The 21418-nt window shown below is 43.1% G+C and overlaps 3 protein-coding genes across 4 annotated transcripts; 1 reads left to right on the top strand and 2 right to left on the bottom strand.

Moving 5' to 3' along the window:
• Positions 1–1408: 1408 nt before the first annotated feature.
• On the top strand, positions 1409–10237 carry st13 (ST13 Hsp70 interacting protein). Its single transcript, XM_083931496.1, has 13 exons — positions 1409–1551; positions 1965–2104; positions 2628–2676; positions 2783–2870; positions 3964–4037; positions 4207–4273; positions 4373–4457; positions 6044–6154; positions 6770–6872; positions 7094–7210; positions 7752–7791; positions 8169–8257; positions 9544–10237. The coding sequence occupies exons 2-13, from the start codon at positions 1995–1997 to the stop codon at positions 9676–9678; spliced, it is 1068 nt and encodes a 355-aa protein (XP_083787622.1). The 5' UTR covers positions 1409–1551; positions 1965–1994; the 3' UTR covers positions 9679–10237.
• A 1852-nt stretch (positions 10238–12089) lies between these two features.
• rbx1 (ring-box 1, E3 ubiquitin protein ligase) lies at positions 12090–14369 on the bottom strand (the record flags this gene model as incomplete). Of its 2 annotated transcripts, XM_083930930.1 has the most annotated exons (5): positions 14250–14369; positions 13340–13418; positions 13098–13168; positions 12440–12525; positions 12090–12251 (listed from the first exon to the last, which is right to left on the bottom strand). In XM_083930930.1, exons 1-5 carry the CDS (start codon positions 14325–14327, stop codon positions 12239–12241), a joined length of 327 nt encoding a protein of 108 aa, XP_083787056.1. In that variant the 5' UTR covers positions 14328–14369. The 2 variants fall into 2 exon arrangements, with proteins under 2 accessions (XP_083787056.1, XP_083787057.1); XM_083930931.1 differs by lacking the exon at positions 12090–12251 and having other exon boundaries at positions 12436–12525.
• Positions 14370–15046: 677 nt separating this feature from the next.
• Positions 15047–21072, bottom strand: chadla (chondroadherin-like a; the record flags this gene model as incomplete). Its single annotated transcript, XM_083931213.1, has 10 exons — positions 15047–15344; positions 15629–15795; positions 16158–16510; positions 16613–16949; positions 17771–18042; positions 18143–18381; positions 19226–19371; positions 19524–19679; positions 20336–20530; positions 20914–21072. 10 exons carry the CDS (start codon positions 21070–21072, stop codon positions 15047–15049), a joined length of 2322 nt encoding a protein of 773 aa, XP_083787339.1.
• Between the last annotated feature and the right edge of the window lie 346 nt (positions 21073–21418).

Raw genomic sequence — 21418 nt, 5'->3', positions numbered from 1 at the left:
ACTCCATTACAGACTTTTTTGTAATTTGTCCATTTCCTTTCAAAAACCTAAATATCATTGACACCGTATTTGTAGCCATGCACAGATACATTTGAGCTGAAGGATTCAATGTGCCTTCCAAATGTATGTTTAACATTAACATATAATGTATAAATATATGAATATGTTAATAAGGAGCATTGTAATATCTTAGTGTTGTATGCACCATAAAAAAGCTGTGTGTATAGACTTTAGACCACCCTAGCTGTTATGCCCAATTTCATATGCAACTTAAAGGTTAAATATGTATAATCTTTATTAAAAGTTGTTAAAAAAACAAACAAAAATCCACACGGCGTTTTGAGGGGTACCGAATGAAAGTATTGCTTTTCCATAAAAAATATATTCAGTCTGAATTAATATCTTTAAAAAGTTTTGACGGGTTTGATAATGATTTTCTGTCCCGTTCTGTTTACATTGTAACAGCCAATAGCGGTGGACATTGCAGGGTTGCCGGGGTTGTCTGTTGTTGGGTGCAGCTACTGTAGACTGGCACTGGGTAAAATGCCAATCCTGCTGCTGCTTATTTGTCCCAAAATGGGCAAAAAGAGAGTCAGTATAGGCCAAGCACTCACTCAATGAACTGAGATAAAGGAGTTTAACGGCATTGAAACGCCCGTCCAAATGTCTACGTTTCTCCTTGATCATAAGCTAACTTTCATATTTACTTAGCTTTAACGGCTAACGCTAACAGTCAGTCAAACCCATAAAGTCATCAAGGTCGTTACCCTGTATGATTCATCACTTGACATGGTGCAGGCTGATCGCTTGACACACTCGGAAACAAACCTTGCAACCCGACTGCTGGAATAATTTTTTGTTGTTGCGACTCCGACCTTGAGACACTAGATGGTGGTGTTCTGCTCATTCTATTATTCAACCTTTAAGAAGAAGAAGAAGAAGAAGAAGAAGAAGAAGTACTTTATTTATCCCGCAACGGGGAAATTGAATTTTTTCACTCTTATTATTAATCATGTTACACACACAGGCCTGAAATACACACACACGCACAGACAGGACCTATACATGCAATTAAGGAGAGATGTTAGAGCGATGGGGCTGCCCCGAGCAGTTGGGGGTTCGGTGCCTTGCTCAACAGCACCTCGGCAGTGCCCAGGAGATGAACTGTCACCTCTCCAGCCACCAGTCCATGCTCCATACAGGGACTTGAACCAGCGACCCTACGGTTCCCAGCCAAGTCACCTATGGACTGAGCTACTACCTTAATCTAATGCAATATCTGTAGCAGCAGGTCCCTGCTTCATCCCTCTTTTAGCAGAGGCGTCCTTGGCCTAAAAAACAAGTCCCAACTCTCCCTTTAAGAGCTGCCTGGCAGGCGTAACTCAGGGCAACAAATCCACGGGTCCTCTGTCAGTCTGTCCGACAACTCGCCTGAATGAAAACACAGCAGCGACGCCACTGCCAGTGAAGCAGCAGAGTTGAGACCAGACCATCTGCGACTTTCCTCCTCGGGGTTCTCGTCGGGTGTTCACGGTGAACAACTTTGATCAGGTGCGTTTGCCCTCGACGGCTCACATTCACGGCTGCAGCTGTTGTTTCTCATTAATCACGGCCCGTGTTGCAGCTAACTTGGCTAACGATGGTATCATGCGTCAAACAGTCATTATCGCGTCACGGGCGGATTCACATTTCCAGAAACGTCTGGTTTGCGACCTTTGAAATAGCCTTTTCGTGCTAGCTGTGCATGCAGAGTTGCTCGCTCCTGAACTGCACACTGTATTGTTGTGTTTATGTGAAGCGCGGGGTGAACAAAGTGAGGTTGTAGCGCACGCTCATTCAACCCCTGCGCGTTAGCATACCTAGCATTAACACCGCGCGCACTAACGTTCGCAGCCGAGCACGTAAACAAAGCCAGTCTTGGCTGAGGTGGTCATTGTTGTTCTCTGGTTTCCCCACACATGCAGCGCGGAGTGTGCTGGACGTGACAGAGCAGGATGGACCCACGAAAAGTGGCAGAGTTAAAGGGCTTCGTGCAGATGTGCGAGTCCAATCCCGAGACCCTGCACCTTCCAGAGATGAGCTTCTTCCGGACCTGGCTGCTGGGGTCAGTACACCTGGACCCAGAGGCGATTCTAGTCTGTAGGGGCCTAGAGGCAAAGGTTCACAGGGGGCCCCTGGAACCAGCATCGATCACCATTATGTTATAAATAATCTGACACGACAACAAAAATGTGAAATTTAAACATATGTTATTTTAAAATTGCACATTTTGGTTATTTTCAAAGTAAGTTATTTTTAAAATATGCATATAAACATTTTAAAAACTTGTAATTCATATATATTAATATAAAGAACAATTAAAACCGGGACAACATCATTGCAAACTTTGTGCATTGTCACTGCTGTAGTTTTAAACTTCCTCCTATTGGCCCAGGGCCCCAAGCAGCTAACTGCTTTGCCTGCTGGCAAGCAGCAACTCTTACTGTTGCTCCAACCAGTAAAAAGATTGTACAAGTGTCTCGGTTGATATGTTAAGATCTAGGAAAATGTTCATATAATATCTGCAAATAAAAGGTCAGGTTGTTTGTATTGCTCGCTGAAATGTTCTCCCTAATTTTATATTGCAGCATGGGTGCAATAATCCCTCCCCCACCCAAGACACAGGGGTCATGCCAGGTGACACATACATGTCATACATTATTCCATTTATTGTACATGTTTTGATAATTTAATATTGTGTTTTTTTCACACATTTTGTAACAGAGTGCTCTCTGATTTGTAGGGTGGCTGTCCTTGTGGTCCTCCACCTACATCAGCTCCACCTCCTCAGCCAGAACCTCCACTGAATGAGAGTGAGGAGAGTGACATAGGTACACAATACTCTCTTAAATCACAGCTTTGGCTTCAGAGGACAAGGGTCATTGTTGGTCATCGTTTTTTTACACTAAAAAGGTTTTTGTCACCTTTTTGACAGAGCCAGGCTCACAGTTTCCAGCTGCACGCTAACATCTGCTGACAGATATGAGAGTGGTATCATCTTCGCATATAACTCTTGGCAAGAAAGCAAAAAAAGCAGATTTCCCAAAGTATCAAACCCTCCCTTTAAAGTATAATTATAGATGCAGGTGGCTGTCTTTTTGTGGATGATGCAACCTTTGGTGAAGGAGGTCCATGCAGGCTTTTATTAAAGAAGCCAAGCTTTCAGTCTTTCATTTTTTCTATAAATGTGTGTTAGCGCAGCTTACAAATATGTCCCCGTTTTTCTACATCCCTTTAGTTCATTTACTATTGTAACTGGATAGGAAAAAGAAGGGCATTCTTTGATGTACGTGTATGCGACGTCTTGGACAGATAGACACCAGATTTTTTCTCTCAGAGTAATTGTTTTACTTCATGAGAATTTCACAAAATCTTAGCGAATTTGTTGCCATTATGTACCTTCCTTATAACCTATAGATAGATAGATAGATAGATAACTTTATTCATCCCCGAGGGGAAATTAGGTCATCGTAGCAGCGGCACAGAGCAATCAGGAGTACCAACAATAAGATAAAATATAAAATACAAAATATGAACAACAATAAAATAAAAGTACAGTATCGCAGATAAACACTATATTACAATATGCTATGTGGATTTTAATGTGCAAGAGAGAGAAAGGTGCATTTCAGTGATAGGTCACTTTGAGTAGTGTGAGTTTATTCCCTGAGCGTCGCTCAGTGTTGTTGTGCAGCGTTGTAAAGTCTGATGGCAGCAAGTAGGAATGATTTCCTGTGCCGTTCTTTAAGCAGCGGGGTTGAATGAGTCTGCTGCTGAAGCTGCTCTGAAGCTTGTCCAGGGTTTCAGGGAGGGGATGGGAGACATTGTTCATGATACATCCTTATTGCTGCGAAGAGTACAGTAACTCAGGCCTTCAAAGTAATTCATATTTTTTGAGAGTCCCAAATGTTGGATCTTTTTCAGAAATGGACAACGAGGGAGTGATTGATCCAGACACCGATGAACCACAGGAGATGGGAGATTTTGAAAACACTGAGGTAAAATGTTAAGTTTTTCTAAACCCCTTTAATCATGCATACATCTACTCACATTCAAACCCCATTCTCCCAGATATTAAAGGAGATTCAAGGCCTGGAAAATATGAACTAAGCTTTGACCACTCTAGACTGGATTAGATTGAACCTCTGTGTCTCCACGTGTCCTCAGGTTACAGAGGAGATGATGGACCAGGCCAATGAGAAGAAGATAGCGGCCATTGATGCTCTTGGAGAAGGTAGGTTGAATTCTACTGGGAAAGTGAATGCAGACACAGCTTCTCTATTAATTAGGTTAATGGAAAGATGAATACCTGTTTAATTTGTTTTTCTTATAGGCAATCTGCAGAAAGCTTTGGATCTTTTTACTGAAGCCATCAAGCTGAACCCCTGCGTAGCCATCATGTACGCCAAGAGGGCAAGGTGAGAATCCTCTCCCTCTACCTCCTCCGTGTAAAGATTTACCACAATAGGGGACACTGGTGAACCCATTGCACAGCTGCTTTTCTGTCTGTAAAAAAATGCCATTAAACCGTAAATATGTGGTGTTCAGGCACAAATCCAGAAGTTGGCAAATGAGGTCTGGTTTGAAATTTGTTCGGTTGTGTAAGGAGTTGTCCTGCGTGAGCCGCTCTCTTACTGTGGCCAGAGCCTCCACGGTTGGAATACAGGTGAACAAGGAAGTCACATCGTAGGATACCATGGTTTCATCTGGATCCATTTATAAGTCTCGGACTTTGTTCACAAAGTCTATGGAGTTTTGTATGTGGTGTGGGGTGTTGCCCACCAGTGGTGCGAGGATATTGGCAACGTGCTTGGCAATGTTGTAACTGACTGAGTTTATGCTGCTGACAGTTGCTTTTGACTAAAATTGCTTTGGGGATAGTGTTATGAAAGACTTACCTACTTGACCAGTACCAGCTCCTCTCAGAGTAAAGTCCATTCAAGTCGATTACAAATGCAATGCCCATTGATGATTTATTCCAGCAAAACACGTAAACTTTGTGGTTTGTGGCAGTTTGGTGAAATATCCTCCAGTCTATCTGTAGTCAGTTGCTGCACTCCTGCATTCTTCTTCAAGCACGGCTTCTTTGGGTCAGAAGCTCTCCTAGAAATTATAAAGTCGTCCTTTTCCAAATGTTTGCTGCAGACGCGGTGATCCCTCTGCATAACCGTCTCGATGCGCGTCTCAATGTCCAGATTCAAAACAATAAGCCACTGGTTTATCAGAGCACGGTCATCGTACCGCAGTGGCAGCCTATGAAAAGTTTCTGGTTGTTAGCTTTCATTTTTGTTCCGCAGCCAGGAAAGATACAAACACGAACCATTCTGTCTCTCTTCACTTCAAGTTGCAGGTGAGTCATCTTTACCCGTGCCTGCACTCACTGTGCGTCTTCCGGCAACACACGACCCTGACCACTCGCGTAACGTTTCGATGCTGCAGGGAAAAATGTGTGTAAACCTTTTACCATCTATTATTAACTTACATTTCACTTAACTATAAAATCACATGGTTTACGTGTTTCGCTGGAATAAATCATCAATGGGCTCCTTCCTTTTGGGACTGTCCCGAATTCATCCATTAGTTGTTCTTGCACGAAAAAAAATTGTCTCGATGCCTTATTTGATATGTGTATTTGCCTGAAAAGAGCCTGGGGTGATTTTACTTACAATTTTCACTTTAAGAAAGGGAGTCTTTTTGCAGCGCTGCAGTCCATCTCTGGCCTTCTCTCTACTGACAGCTGTGCTACCATAAGGTATAAACTTGGTGGTTTGCGATTTGCACGCACACAATAAACGCCAAGGCCTCTTTTACTTACAGAATACAGATGTTCTCTGCAGAATCCCAACTGGGGCGTCATTACAACGCCTTTACTTCTGTGTCAATGAACAAAAAGCCGGCATTGCAAGAATTCCTTCATTGCGGCGCTGTTGCAGAATCTCTGCATGAAAGGGGTTAGTGTCTGTCATGAACGACTGAGCGTAATCAGTTGTCCTCTTTGTGTCAGTGTCTTCATCCAGATGCAGAAACCCAACGCAGCCATAAGAGACTGTGACAGAGCCATCAGCATCAACCCAGACTCTGCACAGCCTTACAAGTGGAGGGGAAAAGCTCACAGGTACGTTTGGATGCCCAGCATGACCAAACACTCAACAATATGACACACTTCATCTTGTTTGGTAACTGGTATTTGTTATTATGTCAGCTCTCAATAAAGTCAGAAACATTTAGTGTGTAGTTAATGCCCTGTTCATAGAAACTTGATATTTATCTCAGTGTCAACACCCTACACCAGATCTTTACTGGGGTACTATGACACGAATATGTGTAATGTTGGAATATCTTAAACAGAGGGTTAAGGCCCCTATTCACTGTGCTGTTTTGAGTTTTCCCAGATGAAATTCGACAGTTGCGATGATTTGATAATCTTTGATAGTCAAATTAAAATGGTTGGCCTAGCTTGTACCATGAGACACGTCCACCAAAGGCTGTTTTTAGAGCGAGATCCTAAATGTGTCAAAGCTGTAAGATCAGATTCTCAGACAGTGACCGCCCCAACACATATCTACAACCCAGCCAGTCTGACAGTCTGAATGTTTGAGGGTGGGTGGGTAAACTAATAAAGCCCTTGATTGTTAGTCAATTCATGACGTTTTTTTGGCCCTCAGGTTAGTGATCTGATGGTACTATTGTGTGTGTGTGTGTGTGTGTGTGTGTGTTTGTGTGTGTGAAGGCTGCTGGGCCACTGGGAGGAGGCAGCCAGGGACCTGGCCACAGCCTGTAAACTGGACTATGACGAGGACGCCAGTGCAATGCTGAAGGACGTCCAGCCTAAGGTAAAATGCTGGTGAAAAGAGGGAATAGAAGCCACTGTTTTAAACTTGTTTTTAGTAACTTTAATGCACATATGTACGTTAATGTGCCATGGAACAGGGGCTTGCACACATTATTTGTGTTTTGATCAGAGTAGGGCTCCAGACATTGGACAAAGCTGCTGCTCCAAGCTGTGGGATTGTGGTTCGTCACTCTTGTCATGTTTCCCTTTTTTGTTCTTCAGGCTAAGAAAATCGTGGAGCACAGACGCAAATACCAGCGCAAGAAGGAAGAGAAGGACGTCATGGAGAAACAAGAGCGGGTGAAGAAAGCCAGGGAGGAGCATGCACGGGCTCAGAAGGTGAGATGCTCTGGGGATTTCCAATTTTAGACTTGTATAGTAAGTTGTTAAGTTGAACTAGTCTCCCTACACAGTCAACTGTAACATACTGAAGTTGTTCCAGAGCAGTCGCACACTTCACTGCTGGTGCACTTCTATAGCTCAAAGGCACAGCCGACGTTCGCTAAGCCCCTCTTAGTAACTGGTGCTGTGCCTGTTGAGCTTATACAAAACCTGTAACCCCACAAAATAATGTAGTATGAAATGCTCCTTTGAAGTAACGGTTGGTTACAGACATACTAACGTTTGCAGCTTACATTAGAGCAGAAAATGACACCGTTGAATCCATTTCTCACACTTTTGCTCCTCTGTGTTTTTGGTTGTAAAAGACACCACCCTCCAAACACTTCAAATACGCTGCATCTCTCTCACAAGTCTGCACACCGGTTCAACACGTGTCTATTTACGGTCGCTTAGCTACGACCGGACGCTTCCAACCACCTACAAGTCTCGATTGCGTGCGACACTGATAAACTCATCCCATTCGTTTGTCTTTCAACAGGAGGAGGAAGCACGACAGTCCGAAGGAGGATTCTTCCCAGGTAGGAGAGTGGACACAAGCCCGTTCAGTGCATGAGATGAATTCCACAACTGTCATTGTAGGAGCAGAGAATAAGAAGATAATACCCATGTGGTTAATAATTCATAATACACACTTTGATTGTTTTATTTATCCGCTACACAGTATTGTATGCTGTAAGATCAGAACAAGGGGTGATTTTTCGAGAGTCGAGAATTACAGATTGATATCTGTTTTGAGTAATTTGTTTGTAGCCTTCCTTAGTTTCACCTGAGTATCATATTAACAGCTCATCCCGGCAATATTCCAAAGCATTTCTCTGTGCCGTTGGGGGTTCATTGTGGATTTATCCAACAGATGCGAGTCTTGCTGCTGATAATGAATCTTGTTTTTCTGCAGGTCCTGCTGGATTCCCAGGCGGAGCACCGGCTGGCATGCCTGGTCTCGGTGAACTCCTGAAGGATCCTGAGCTGCTCAATGCCATGAAGGTGCCTTTAACCGCTCAACATTAATCCTCCACTTCCAGCGATATGTCCCATGACTCAGGTTACACGGATATTAAAGGAACAGGTCGACATTTTGGGGAATACGCCCATTTGTTTTCTTGCCAAGAGTTAGATGAGAAGATGGATGCCGCTCTGGAGTCTGTATGGTAGATATGAAGCTATCGCCTGTTAGTTTGCCTTAGCATAAAGAATGGAAACTCATTCTCATATATCCGCTCACTTATTTCCACATGTAACAGGTCGCTACGGTGGGTTTTTCCGAGAGCTCAGAAGCAGGCACGACAACAAATCAGAAATAATCATCCCCGCTTACACAAGAGTAGGAGGATGTCCAGGGGAGGGACTTGTTTTAACTCCACACACCCGAAAATATGCATTTGAGCTGTTGGCAGTGCCACATAGAGATGGGCTCAAAAGCATTATCCTGTTGTTCACTCAAAGAGATTAAAAAGCTACAGAGGGAAGCTCCTGTCCACACAGAACGGCACCATTGGAGGCAAACTCTTTTCTGTTACTGCGACTCAACCCGACTAACAAGACGTGGCTGCTGTTCATGTCCTCAAAGTCAGGTGACACTGGTCCAGTATTGAGTGAAAGCCCAATATAAGGGCAGTTGAGTACCGCCAATATACAGTGCCTATAGAAAGTCATGATACTCTTTTGAAATAGTCACTTTTTTTGTTCTACAGCCGGAAAAGTCTTGTCTGAAATCTTGCAAGATGATTTGTTGAGTAACGAGAGACAGACAGAAGAGTGCTCTGAAGAGTTTGCTGTGTTGCAGCAGCAGTTATTGAAAGCGTAGCTTAAGACTCACGCTTTGCCCAGGTGATCCGCTGATCTGTTTTTGAATATTCTCATCCGACCAAATCTGCAGTAAACGCTCCACCTCAGACCACCACGAATCGTTTGGCGGCATCTTTTTAAATGTCCGTCACGGGGAACAGTCGCATATAAATAGACTTCCGGACCACCGTCGATGGTCGTACATGTGCACCTGTGCTTTACAAAAGCCCATCTCTTTCAATGTGGAACACTTGTACTCCCACTGGTCAAACCAACTAGACTTTAGCCGTGAAGCGTGCTTTTCACAGTACTAATGGACAGTGTAAGTGCGCCCTTCGTGGCATGTAAAAGATTTTCAATTAAAAAAAAAAAAAAGAAATGTAACCTTCAGCCGTACATCCCAGGAAAATAACTTGGAAAAGTGGCCTTTAAAACTAATTTTAAAATGCACTTTGTGAATAAAAGTGACTCTGTTTGCATTCCAGGACCCCGAGGTGATGACTGCCTTCCAGGATGTGGCACAGAACCCGGCCAACATCTCCAAGTACCAGAACAACCCCAAAATCATGGCCCTTGTCACCAAGCTGAGCTCCAAATTCGGAGCGTCACCACAGCCATAGATGGAAAAGGACCAGAGATGAGAGGTGGAGAGGGTACGTGGTGAAACAATCTGGAGAGCCACAACGCTTTTCAACATTTATTCCACTGTGTGCAGATCAAGCAGGGGAGCGGGTGATGGGTTAATTGGTATCATGTAGAGAAGGTGGGGCAACTTTTTAAATGTTCTTAATCGGCCTGTTAGCATTTAGCAACGTCCCATCTAAGCAACTGGATGGTTAGGAGTCAGGTCTGACAACCTCTCCTGACTCGTCTCAGCAGGGGCTTTACTTAACCACAGGTTGACATTTCTTAACCTGTATCTGGAAAAGATTAACCGGGAGCTTGTGCATTAAGAAAACAGCTCTCAAATATTTTTACAGCCATTTAATACGTGCTAAAGGTTTAGCTACCGGTCTTTCCTTTCTCCAAACAGAGCCGAACTCTCACACTCAACTGTTGGCACTTTTTGTTATCAGGTCTGTTTATTATAAATGCAAAAAAAAAAAATCACTGATCTTGATGTCTGACCCTGTTGGAAAAATAATGATTCACAATAATAAAACCTCTGTTACTGCAAAACAGGTTTGACATTCTTTTCTAGTTCAGTTGTTCTTGGTTTCGTTCTTCATTGCATCTTGTACAAACCAGACTTTGATTTCACACGGACGTACACAAACACTAAATATTTACTGCCGTTTCTCATTGTTAAACTGAGAAAAGTGATTCAGAAAATTCAATGAGTTCCTTTTCAACATGTTAAACATTTTTACAAGCAGCATCTTGTATGCTGATTCATAGTTAAGTTGGTGTATTTAGTATAAATTGATGCATCATTGCGTTTCGACCTGTAGAACGGACGTTTCCATTCAAATAACCATTGTAAGACGTCAGAGCAGATGCCATTTTTATGTTCCATTTCACAGAACTGACCTCTAGTGGGCTAACGTCCGTATAAACTGACTCGAGCAAGTTGTAGATTCACTGAGATGAGGTTTTGGACAAATGAGTTGATTGCTTTATATTTCTATTGGTAAGTCATCAAATTCTATTCATTAAATGAGAGGCCAAAACCAAGTTCTTCAACAATCGCCATTTTCTCTTAAAATGTAATTCCGTTGTTAAATCATCCCATGGTCTTTTTTGGCACTTGTATAAATCAAATAAGCCATCCAGACAGTTTTTTGCATGCATAAACAGTCGGCCGTGGCTAACAGTGATTAGCTCAGGGCAGTACGGTAAAGGCATTAAAAAGTATTTTTTAACCACTAATACTGATCATGATAACAATAACCTCTGCAGTACCATAAGAAGAGTCCTTACACATAAAACAAGATAGAGAACCCAGTTTATTAAAAGTGTTTTTAAAGGCTTACCCTAATGGCCCCTGTACCAGCTCCTCTAATAGTTAAGTCCATTAAAGTTGATTACCAAATGCAGTCGAAAAGGAAGGAGCCCATTGGTGCTTTGTTTTATGTGTAGGGACTCTTACCATGCTACTGCAGAGGTTTGGTGTTATTTTGAGCTGTATTAGTGGTTAAAAAAGACGTTTTAATGCCTTTACTGTGCTGCCCTGAGCTAATCAGTGTTAGCCACGTCTGGCTGTTAGCGACTCTCCGGGATTTCTCCGTCATTAGTTGCAACACGGAAAAAACTGTGTCAATGGCTTATTTGATGTATGTAAGTGACGAAAAAAGACTCAAATGACCAGGACAAACTGTTTAATGTCTGTTCTATTCTCATTCTATTTTCTATGTTTCAACCTCTCACATATTCTCATGTAAAGAAACTTTCTCGTACTGATAGAACGGGTGGAATTGAACCAGGTGGTTGCATGTTCTGGGGCGCAGTGTAAAGGTGGTCTGCAGGCACAATGGCTGAATTTGAAATACTTCCACTGATACGACTCTTAAATTCTTGTTGGCAGAAGGTTGCACCTATTGAGAGTATACGTAGAGAGTAAAATACAGTTTTGGAAAGCTGATTGTGCTTTTCATTTATGAAGCAAAGCTGCCAAATGTTCTCAAATGTGTGAATTTCTGCTTGGCTCTAATGCAACTTAAACTTTCTCCCAATCATTGGCTCAATAAAATGTCTGAAAACAAGCGAGTCCCTACAGGAGCTGCAGTATAATTCAGGCCCAGAGGGAAGAGTGGGTCACCAGGCCACTTAATCCCCACAGGGCATCTGTCATTCAGCCAGAGGATTACTCCTGATAACATGTGGTCCGTCCTGGCTCTCGTGGAGCCCTCGATCACTGCATCAAAGCTGACTGACGGAGCAAATTCCTGTCACTGAGGACAGCTTTTTGTCCACTAAAATGTAGTTTAACTACCAAAGCGAATGTTGAACCATGTTATTTTTATCAGATGACTTTCCTGCTTCACAAACCAGCACACCGAATAATCCTAACCCAGTAAAACAAGATTTTTTTTGTGACATTTCCGTTTATTTATGTACTTGCAACACACCAAAACAAAAACATGGGTGTAAAATAACAACTAGGCATACAGGCGGGAGGGAACAGAGAAGCAAAAAGGATGATGCTTGTAGTAACCAAGAAAAAGGTGAGGATTTCTACAGCTAGTGTCCGTATCTGTAAAAACATGACAGAAGAAAAGGATGTACTGTCAATACAGATATTCAATTCAAGAAATATTCTGCGTTCAATGAATGAGCAGCCAAAGTAAGATTCAATGCACTGTTACAATAATCCACAGACACCTCCCCGAAGCCCAACATCTGTGTTACACTTGAATCTACTTGAAAGTACTGAATACTCACTTCTGAAACTCCCACTCCCTGTTGTCCAGAGGGCACACCTGTCTGGTTTTCAGCCAGCGGGAAATACAGTGAAAATGGAAGGCATGCTGGGGAAGAGAAAAGCCAACAGAGCAGAAATACACATGAATATATGTGCACTGTACAGCTTCAAAGAAACACGATAGGGCAAAGGGTCAAAATAAATGTTAAAATTCTGTAAAAATAACCGACAAGTCATGCAAGCTTACATCATTTGGTAATTATTTTCAGAATCAGTAATGTTAGTAACCATAGGAGATCAATCAATCAGCTAACTGTTTAAACTATATTTTTAAAACAAAATTAGCCAGATGAGAATCAGCCTGAATAAGTTTATGCAATGAGCATCTACCACCGTTTCATCCGGTGTGTCCAGCACTGTTAGGACCAAGTGGCGGTCAATTGCTTTTGGGCTGTTTGAGCATGTTGAATTGGCAGCTTAGCACATTGAAATTATTCCGATTGGCTGCTCATCTTAGGACTAGTTCCCACTACAGGACTTTAGCCCTGATGACCATGTAACCTGGGATACAACAGAGACCTTGCGAAAAAGCCGTCACTGGGAAACATTTAGCACTTGAAGAAAAGCAGTTATCGACGTGATCAGTGACATATGCTGAATGCGAGTATGGAAACTCACGTTGCAGACACCCCAGGCTACCGTGCACTCCTCAGAGGTTGCAGAAGCTTGGTTGGCCTGACACTCTATACCTGATGAGGGAGGGAGGGAGAAATGTGTCAACAAAACAATTTCACAAAACAGGCTGACATGTCTGATGTATGTCATTTTAGAGCCTAAAAACTTGTTGTGGATGTTCACTTTCCCAGCTGCTCCTGACCCGGTTATTTATTATTCATAGTCCGTATCAAAGGTGAACTCACAGAGATCCATGATGTGGTTCCGACAGATAGCACAGTTGTCCACCACAATGTCCCAGGCCCACAGTGCCACAGCATTCCACTGGAGGGAAATCAGAATAACACACAAACATGTGACCGACAGGTTCACTGCAGCTCGTCTTGTTGACACAGAGATTTGATAACAGCTTCACGGAACACTTTGTTGTTTAATACTTTAGATTAAAAACATTTGAAAATGTTCTTTACTTATTTTGGCAACACAGCATACAATATAGAAACAGGAAGTGAGCAGCAGCGCGCAGGCTCTTGTACCATAATGTAAAGGTTTTACTTGGGAGTTTAAAAAAAACACAGTTTGGGTCTTTTACTTACTTAATCTTAATAAAAGGTTGTCCTTGTAGGTTTAATAAACCATACACTGTTTTAGGTTGACCATATAGTGGATGTTACATTTGAAGTGGATCATAAACGTGTGGTAACTTCATGTTTTGACTCTTTGCGGGGGCTATGAATCTCCGTTAATTCCGCTTAGCAACGTGAAGCTAACTTAGCTCGCAGAGTTATTAGCTTTGTTTATTAATGTTACGACGGTTTCATGTTAAGGTTGAACAGAAAAGCCTTCTTTTCTGTTAATGATTACAGCGTAATGAGGGTCGGTGATCTTCAGCACATCACTTTAATAGGCTCTTGATTTAATTTATAGCTATTCCCGAAAAGCGAAGTGCACATTCATGCTGTTTGAGGCAGGCCAACGGCTATAAGCTAACTAGCTACAGTTAACGGTAGGCTCGAGTGAGTTAGCGCTAGAATGCTAACGGCAGATAAACTCGCTCGATGGTGGAAGTGAGCGGAGCTGAAGGTCATTCGTGGTGGCTGGCAGATTGTACACTTTGTTTACACCGCAACACTGAGTTATTTTATGCACTCATACCTTCTTTACTTCAAATCGCTTCTTGCTGGCTCCACTGTTTGTGCCGCTGGGCGTATCTACATCCATAGCTGCTGCCATCTTGAAAGGAGAAGTAAGAGCGTGCCGGTGTCACCAGCAGAGATTACCCGGAAGAAACACAGCCATTTCCGTCAGTGTATTACTGGTGTCTTAATTCGGGATTGTGCTCGTTTGTGTCGTGGTGTAGTGATTCTAGAGAGGAGCTGACTATAATATGTGGCTTAAAATAAATATTTCGTTCCTATTTCCATTAATAACTGAAAAGACAGGTTCCACCGAGATTTGAACTCGGATCGCTGGATTCAGAGTCCAGAGTGCTAACCATTACACCATGGAACCCTTACGTAATGATGTATATCGTGAGGTTTATATAGGCATTTATACATCGTATGACTTACTTATGTCAGAGCTGAATGGTGCGTCTAATGCAGATGTCATTATAGAGCAACATCATCACTTAGTTTTACATAAAATTGTTGTCACTGTAGTGTTTTTGAAATGTAAGTCTGAATTAGATGGGACAGTCTTGACTGTGTTGAAGTGGTTATGTGCTGCATCTATCAAACCAACCACATCACTGTCTTCTTCAGGGTGTGGAAGCCATTAGGCTGGGTACGAGGTTGCTTCTGTCTTTACATTTATTTTAATTATCCTGTTTTGTGTTTGCTGTGTTAATTATGCACGGATAACAAATAGTGCACGTAAATTCCACACAGAGTTGTAATCTTAAGCGCTTTAATAATAATTTAAAAAATAACATCTTCACACTTATTCACTTATTACAGTGTCTTCTTGTTCTTTGGCACTTTTGGCGCCATAGGTTTCCTCTGAGGCTTATTCTTGGTTAGTTTAGCTTTGGGCTTCACAGGCCTGGCTTTGACTCCAGGGGCCTTAGAGAGGCTGGCTTTGGGTTTCTTCACTTTTGCAGGTCTGGGGGCCACAGCAACCTTCACATCTGGAGGAGAGCTGCTTTCTGGGCAGGACGCGAACACATGTACGTCCCTGACCTTCTGACCTTTGAGCTCAGGTGGGTGACCACAGGTGGCGATCACCTCCAAACTTACATTTTCTATCCATCTGAGAGACAGAGGGAGACAGAGAAGGTCAAATAATTATTGTCAATAGTGTCACTTTTAATAACAGTTTATTGGATTGATTACTTTGCTTCCTTCATCCTTGTAGCCTCGCTCACATTTTCCTCTTTTCACTGTGCCGTCCTGCTGCCATAATAACAATTATAAACGCTCATTCATACTTAAAGTAATTTGCTTACAGCAGCTAAAGTTATTCTTAAAGGGGAAATGTCTGGAAAACGTGATATTATTTGCACATTTCTATATCCAGGGAAACTGTGCACTGACCTGCGTAGGGGCATTAAAGTACAGTCACACAGCAGGGGGTTGTCCTGCAGGTCGACCACCTCCAGGCCAGTGAGTGGGCTCAGGTCGGGAAGATCCTCCAGCTGGTTTCCTCTCACAGTCAGAGCCTTCAGGCTTGGGCCCAGCCCTGCCAGAGCGTCCCTGGACATCTGAACGGTGATACAAGTTTAGTCTACAAAAGATGTTCAGGTCTCAGTAACTAACTTTACTTCAAAACAATGTCTTAGTGGTGACTCTTGTTCCATAAAAAGCTAGTTAAGGCCTTTAAATCTGTTACGTTTGAGGCACATGAGTATGAGGCTCAGACTTGGAGTCCCACTTCCTATCCTGGTATAAAGGCAATAAGCATACACTCCTTACATCAAAGACTCCTTTCAGCAACTTGTTGGTGAGACCACAGTCACAACCTCCACATATTTCTACAAGTAATAATAAGGTTTAAAAAAAACCCCCAAAAAACAGATAGTTTGTGATGCACAGGACACTGAAGATACGTGACAGTCTCTCATACCTTCTTCACACCCATCTGATCCATGTAAAGCCTCTTCAGACTTTGGGATATGGGCTGGAAAGCCTTTGGTCCCACCCAGGGAATTGAGTTCTGAGACAGGTTGAGCTCCTCCAGGTTAGAGGCCGCAGACAGAGCATGAGTAGGCATCTCTGTCAGGTGATTTGAATCCAGGTGAAGTGTCCCTAGGTAAGCGGAGTTCAGAGCACCGCTGGCAATAGCAGTTATGGTGTTATTGGTCAAGTAAAGTTCCCTGAGTTTAGGGGTTACTGAGGACAGCAAACCAGTGGGCTCCAGTTTGGAGATGGCATTTCGTTCCAGGTGCAACACAAACAGACTTGATAAGACTGCCAGAGCTACAGGAGAGACACAAAAAGATGGAAAATAGTTTTTTTTGTGTCATATTACACATATGTATGCCATGTAAATTCTTGTAACTGACTTGACTAACCACTCACCTGATCCTGGGAACTGTACCAGCCGGTTCCCTTCCAGGTGAAGGTAGGTGAGATCGGGGGCTCCCGCGAAGGCTCCGGGATCCAAGGATGTGAGATCATTGTCAGAAAGATACAAATAAAACAGATTTTTCATTCCCCGAAAGGCCCCGGCTTCTATTTCACGGATTTTGCAGAGCTCCAGGTGAAGAGAAACAACTTGGCTGGTGCCCGGGAAGCTGTTGGCGGAAAGGTAGTGGAAGTGGTTGCCGCGGAGGTCGAGCAGCTGCGTCTTGGTGGGGAAGCCTCGCGGGACTTTGCTGTGTCCCCGACCCTCACATGTGGCGTGCTGGGCTTCAATCTGGGGAGGGTTGAAAATCAGAATATTATAAACAACACATCTTATTGGGATTTCTTTAACCAACGTTCTTATTATTGTTCTACAACACAACAGAGGAACACAAAGAAATACAATTACATGTCTTGAACAAACGCGTCTACCCCTACCCCCACGTCTACTCTCTTTGCCATTAACACACTTAAAGGGTTATTCCGACGCAAAATCACCCCATGGTCTTTTTCGGCACTTACATACATCAAATAAGTCATCCAGACATCATAGACTGTATAAAAAATGGACTCAGCCTCTCCGCTGGGGCCCGTTCTCTCAACTTGATCCAATCATACTTGCCTCTGTGTGTGTGCGGCTATTTAATTAGAATAACAGAGATAATGCTAACACGGGGTGTTCCTAAACCATCTGTTTGTACAGTTGATCGAAGGGAAAACCATCTTGTCACTCATAGGAACCACACCAAACGAATGACTGCAGTCCAGGTCGAGATGACGGACTTAGCGTGATAATCCTGACAACTAGCCTCCGAGGAGAAGTGAGGGCCAGAAGCTAACTGTCACTGAAGAGACCACGCCCCTAATTATTCATAAACTTTAACCTCAGATAAAATAAAAACTAGCCTGGTACAAGAAAAATTCACCCTCCAAAGTGTTAAACATACCATCTAAACATACAGACTAGAATGTGTTTTGAAACAGGCCTTAAACAGGTTTAATGATGCTGTGAAAAACAGCTTGGTTGTGCAAACTAATCCTTCCGTATTGGATCAACCAGGATGTCACTGTGGTGGGGGCAAAGCTGCTAATGATGGATGTGAAGTGTAAAATACTCACATCACAGTCACAGTTAACAGGACACTTGACTTTCTGCATGGGCTTGGCTGTGGGCGGGGTGCTCCCTGTGCTCTCATCACTCTCCTCAAACTCGTGTTTTAGCATCTCCCCCCTGCTGCGGCAGCGCAGAGCCAGAGGAGCCACCGCCTGCAGCGGCTCATCTGATAGGTGAGGTGGTCCGGCGCAGGCTCCCAGCAGCTTCACGCCACCAACACCTGCCCACTCCCTCAGGGGCCGCATGTAGCAGTTACAGTACACTGGGTTGCCTTTAAGAAAAATGTATAACGATCAGGATGTATAAAAGAGGACATAATATGGTATGATCCTCCATTTCTAAATCTGTGTCCATCAAAATATCAGCTGTACCGGTCAGGTTGAGGCTGGCCAGCTCCCTGGGGCCTGAGAGGGGCTCCAGGTAACGAAGCTGATTGTGGCTGAGGTCCAAATGGGAGAGGAGGGGGGCGCTGGACAAAGCCTGATCCGACAGGTCTTGAAGGGACATGTGGCCGAGGTAGAGGTGTGTGAGCTTCGCCATGGAGACGGATTCTTCCCCGAGGTAGGTCATGGGGTTGTGGCTCATATCCAGGCGCGTGACCTCAGGCAATCTTTACAAGGAGACGAATGAGACAAACAACCTTAGACAAATTTACTGTGGTTTGATATTTCATTGCAATTTCTCCCTTATGTTGCCTCCCAAGAATGTATGTTTGTTTTTTTTTACTGTATAGCTGATAAGAAAAACTGAAAACAGCAAAAGAAACAAAAACAAATATAAAATTGTGTGTTTTCAAAGACTGGCATATACTGTATCAAGGCAATTCGTTTGTGGTAATTTATACTGTATTCAGCCCTAAATCACATTATAAACTGAAATGTCTTCTGCCATATTTCAAGGAAATCCATCCAATAGTTGTGGCTGAAAACCAAAAGTGTCAACCCCATGCTGGCAGTGAAAGAAACGTCTATGGGAATCAGTAGTCTTAATCCTCTGGGGACGAATGCCTGGACAAAGTTTCAGTCTGGACTAAAGTGTTGGACCATTGACATCCCTACAGGTATGACGCTAGAGTAGCTAAAAATTATATTGCACTGATTTAGGCAAAATAAAATCAATTTAATTTAACAGAGTGGTATGTTGGGTTTTCCTTTGTTTGAGGAAAACACAACTTAAAGATTTTTATCGGGAAAAATGGAGAAAAGTCAAAACGAGCAACAAAGGAGGGATCCCTCATTCTTATTTATATATATACATACCTGTGTATATACTGTATATAGATACTCTAGGTCTTGTACTGGTCAGTGATAAGACAGTCACGTTTCTTTCACAATAATATTTTGCCCCTAATTAGCAAAACTGCATTTGTTGCCATAGTGAACAGAAGTCATAAGCATTGTTTTCCATTAGGACATTAAAATAACACTTGTATAATGCCATTCAGATGGTCCCACCTGGTCATGGTCTGAGTGGGGAAGAACTGCAGCTCATTGTGGTCCAGGCTGAGGCGGCTCAGGGCGAACAGTCCAGCGAAGGCCTCAGGGGCCAAGTTGTTCAGGGAGTTATGGCTCAGACGGAGCCACTTGATGTTGTGCAGGCCCTGGAAGAGGAGTGAGATTTCTGGGTGTTCAAAATCACAAAACAGTCATTCATTGTGGGGTGTGTGAACATCATGTGTGTGCAGCAGCTTTTATGCATTTGTATCAGTTTGTGATGATAGAAAAAAATCTATAATGCTGTAAGTCTGAGTACCTGGAAGGCCATGTTGGGGATGTAAACCAGCTGGTTGTGCGTCAGGGCCAACATGTTGAGGAAACCGAGCTGCGTGAAGGCTCCGGGCTGGATCTCCTCCACACGGTTATGGTCCAGGTGCAGCTCCTTCAGGGAGGAGAGGCCGTCAAAGGACTCCTACAGCGGGACAGAGGTAGGAGGGAGAGAGAAGGAGGGAGGGAAAGAGAAAATGAGTCCTGGAGAACATGGAACTAACAGAGGCGGATTGTAGTATAGGTGTTTATATGAGATTTCTTCACTGTGATAGTGTAGCATCCGTGCAAGATGCAATACTGAAATGTTACATGTGTAGCGGGGATCAGGCTTAAAAAATTCCGTTCTTCACAGTTAAACTTGCTTACGGTCCAACAACCGTCTGAACTAACAAATGTGATGAATGTTTCAGTCATTGGCAGTTGGAGTGGGGGCCCTGCGACACCTATATTATAGTTTCTCTAGCCCTGTGAGCTAGTTTAGCTGGTAGCTACAGTGATGCTGACATCAGGACCGTAACTATGTTCCCCGAGCAGGGAACATAGGGCCCAGGGATGGGTACATAGGGATGACCCCCTGAGATCTGTGTCGAAATTAACCCAAGGGGGAGCGCTGACTTTATTCCACAGCAGCCACATTGACATGCCTGCCTGCAGATGTGCAGACACCGGTCGATGCTGATTATCTTAAAATGGAATATAGGTCTATCACTAATGTCATTTCTCCAAAATGTTTCAACTGAACTGTGCAAAATATCAACTCTGTCTCTACGGTGTTGTAGTTCTGCCCTCTCCTCTTACCTGATAAAGGATGTCAATTTTGTTGTAGGCCAGGTTTAAGGAGACCAGGCGGCCCATGGTCCGGAAAGCGCCCTCCATCACCTTGATAATGTTGCAGCGCTGCAGGTTGAGGTGGGTGAGGTAGGGGGTGAGGATGAACGCCCCCCTGGTCAGCTCCTGCAGGTTGTTGTTCCTCAGGTCCAGCTTCAGTGTAATCTGTGAGAGCGATAAACCAGAACAGAGGATGCATCTGAGGCAGAGGTGACACAACTAAAGGAAAGGACTGGAATTTTTCTAGTGACCAGTAACGCATAACAGCAATAATATTACTGTCACCAGAAATGACTATTACTAATACATTTCAGTGATAAAATTAAAGTTACCACCCAGAAATAACTCATTGCTACCTCACTTTTGTTATCACCTCCCTACTGATTTGAAGTCCAATCATTCATTTAGTTTGTGCTTTTCATTTGGCCTGTAACTTTTATGGATTCAAAGGCTCATTCAAATGTAGGAAACACCCGAAATACATCAAACAGTCCCCAGCCGCCATGTGTGAAAGTGGAGGCATTACACTTTACATTTGAATGCCTCACCTCATTAATAGTCGGGGGAATCTCCGTTAAGTTCTTGCCCACGCAGGTGACCGTGAGTTTGGTGCTGTTACAGCTGCACGCTCTGGGACATTTGCCTGCTTCAACGTGTGAACTCAGCGCTAAAACCACCATGAAGGCCGCAGCAGAGAAGGAAAGCATCTGTGCAAGAAAAAGGTGTTAGTGATACGATAAAGAAGTCAAAACTGCTGTCAAAACTCTTCACTATTCTGTGTGTGATAAACAAAATACTGTATATAACACAGGCTTAACTGTTCAGACCGCTACTTGGGATGATGATGTTATTTTACGTTTTTTTCTCCATTGCAACACATTGAATATATCTGAACACTGCTCATGTAGTTTTCTTATTTCTAAACTATTTTGGGATTCAGAATACTTTGTTGTTTGTCAAATACAGTGGAGAGAACAACTGATTAATACTTTTATAAATAATGATTTATTTTGAAATATTGTTATTTTCTATTGTTCAGAATTTGATAGAATA

Source organism: Echiichthys vipera (assembly GCF_963691815.1).
Source record: "Echiichthys vipera genome assembly, chromosome: 17".
Lineage (NCBI taxonomy): Eukaryota > Metazoa > Chordata > Actinopteri > Perciformes > Trachinidae > Echiichthys > Echiichthys vipera.
Note: the sequence above shows the minus strand (reverse complement) of the source record. Positions and strands in the feature narration are given on the sequence as shown.

Bases quoted from the DNA above. Each gene is read 5' to 3' on its own strand.
- st13 (XM_083931496.1), top strand. From the start codon at position 1,995: ATGGACCCACGAAAAGTGGCAGAGTTAAAGGGCTTCGTGCAGATGTGC. The intron at 2,105-2,627 runs GTCAGTACACCT...TTTATATTGCAG, and splicing joins TTCCGGACCTGGCTGCTGGG to CATGGGTGCAATAATCCCTC. The intron at 6,155-6,769 runs GTACGTTTGGAT...GTGTGTGTGAAG, and splicing joins TGGAGGGGAAAAGCTCACAG to GCTGCTGGGCCACTGGGAGG.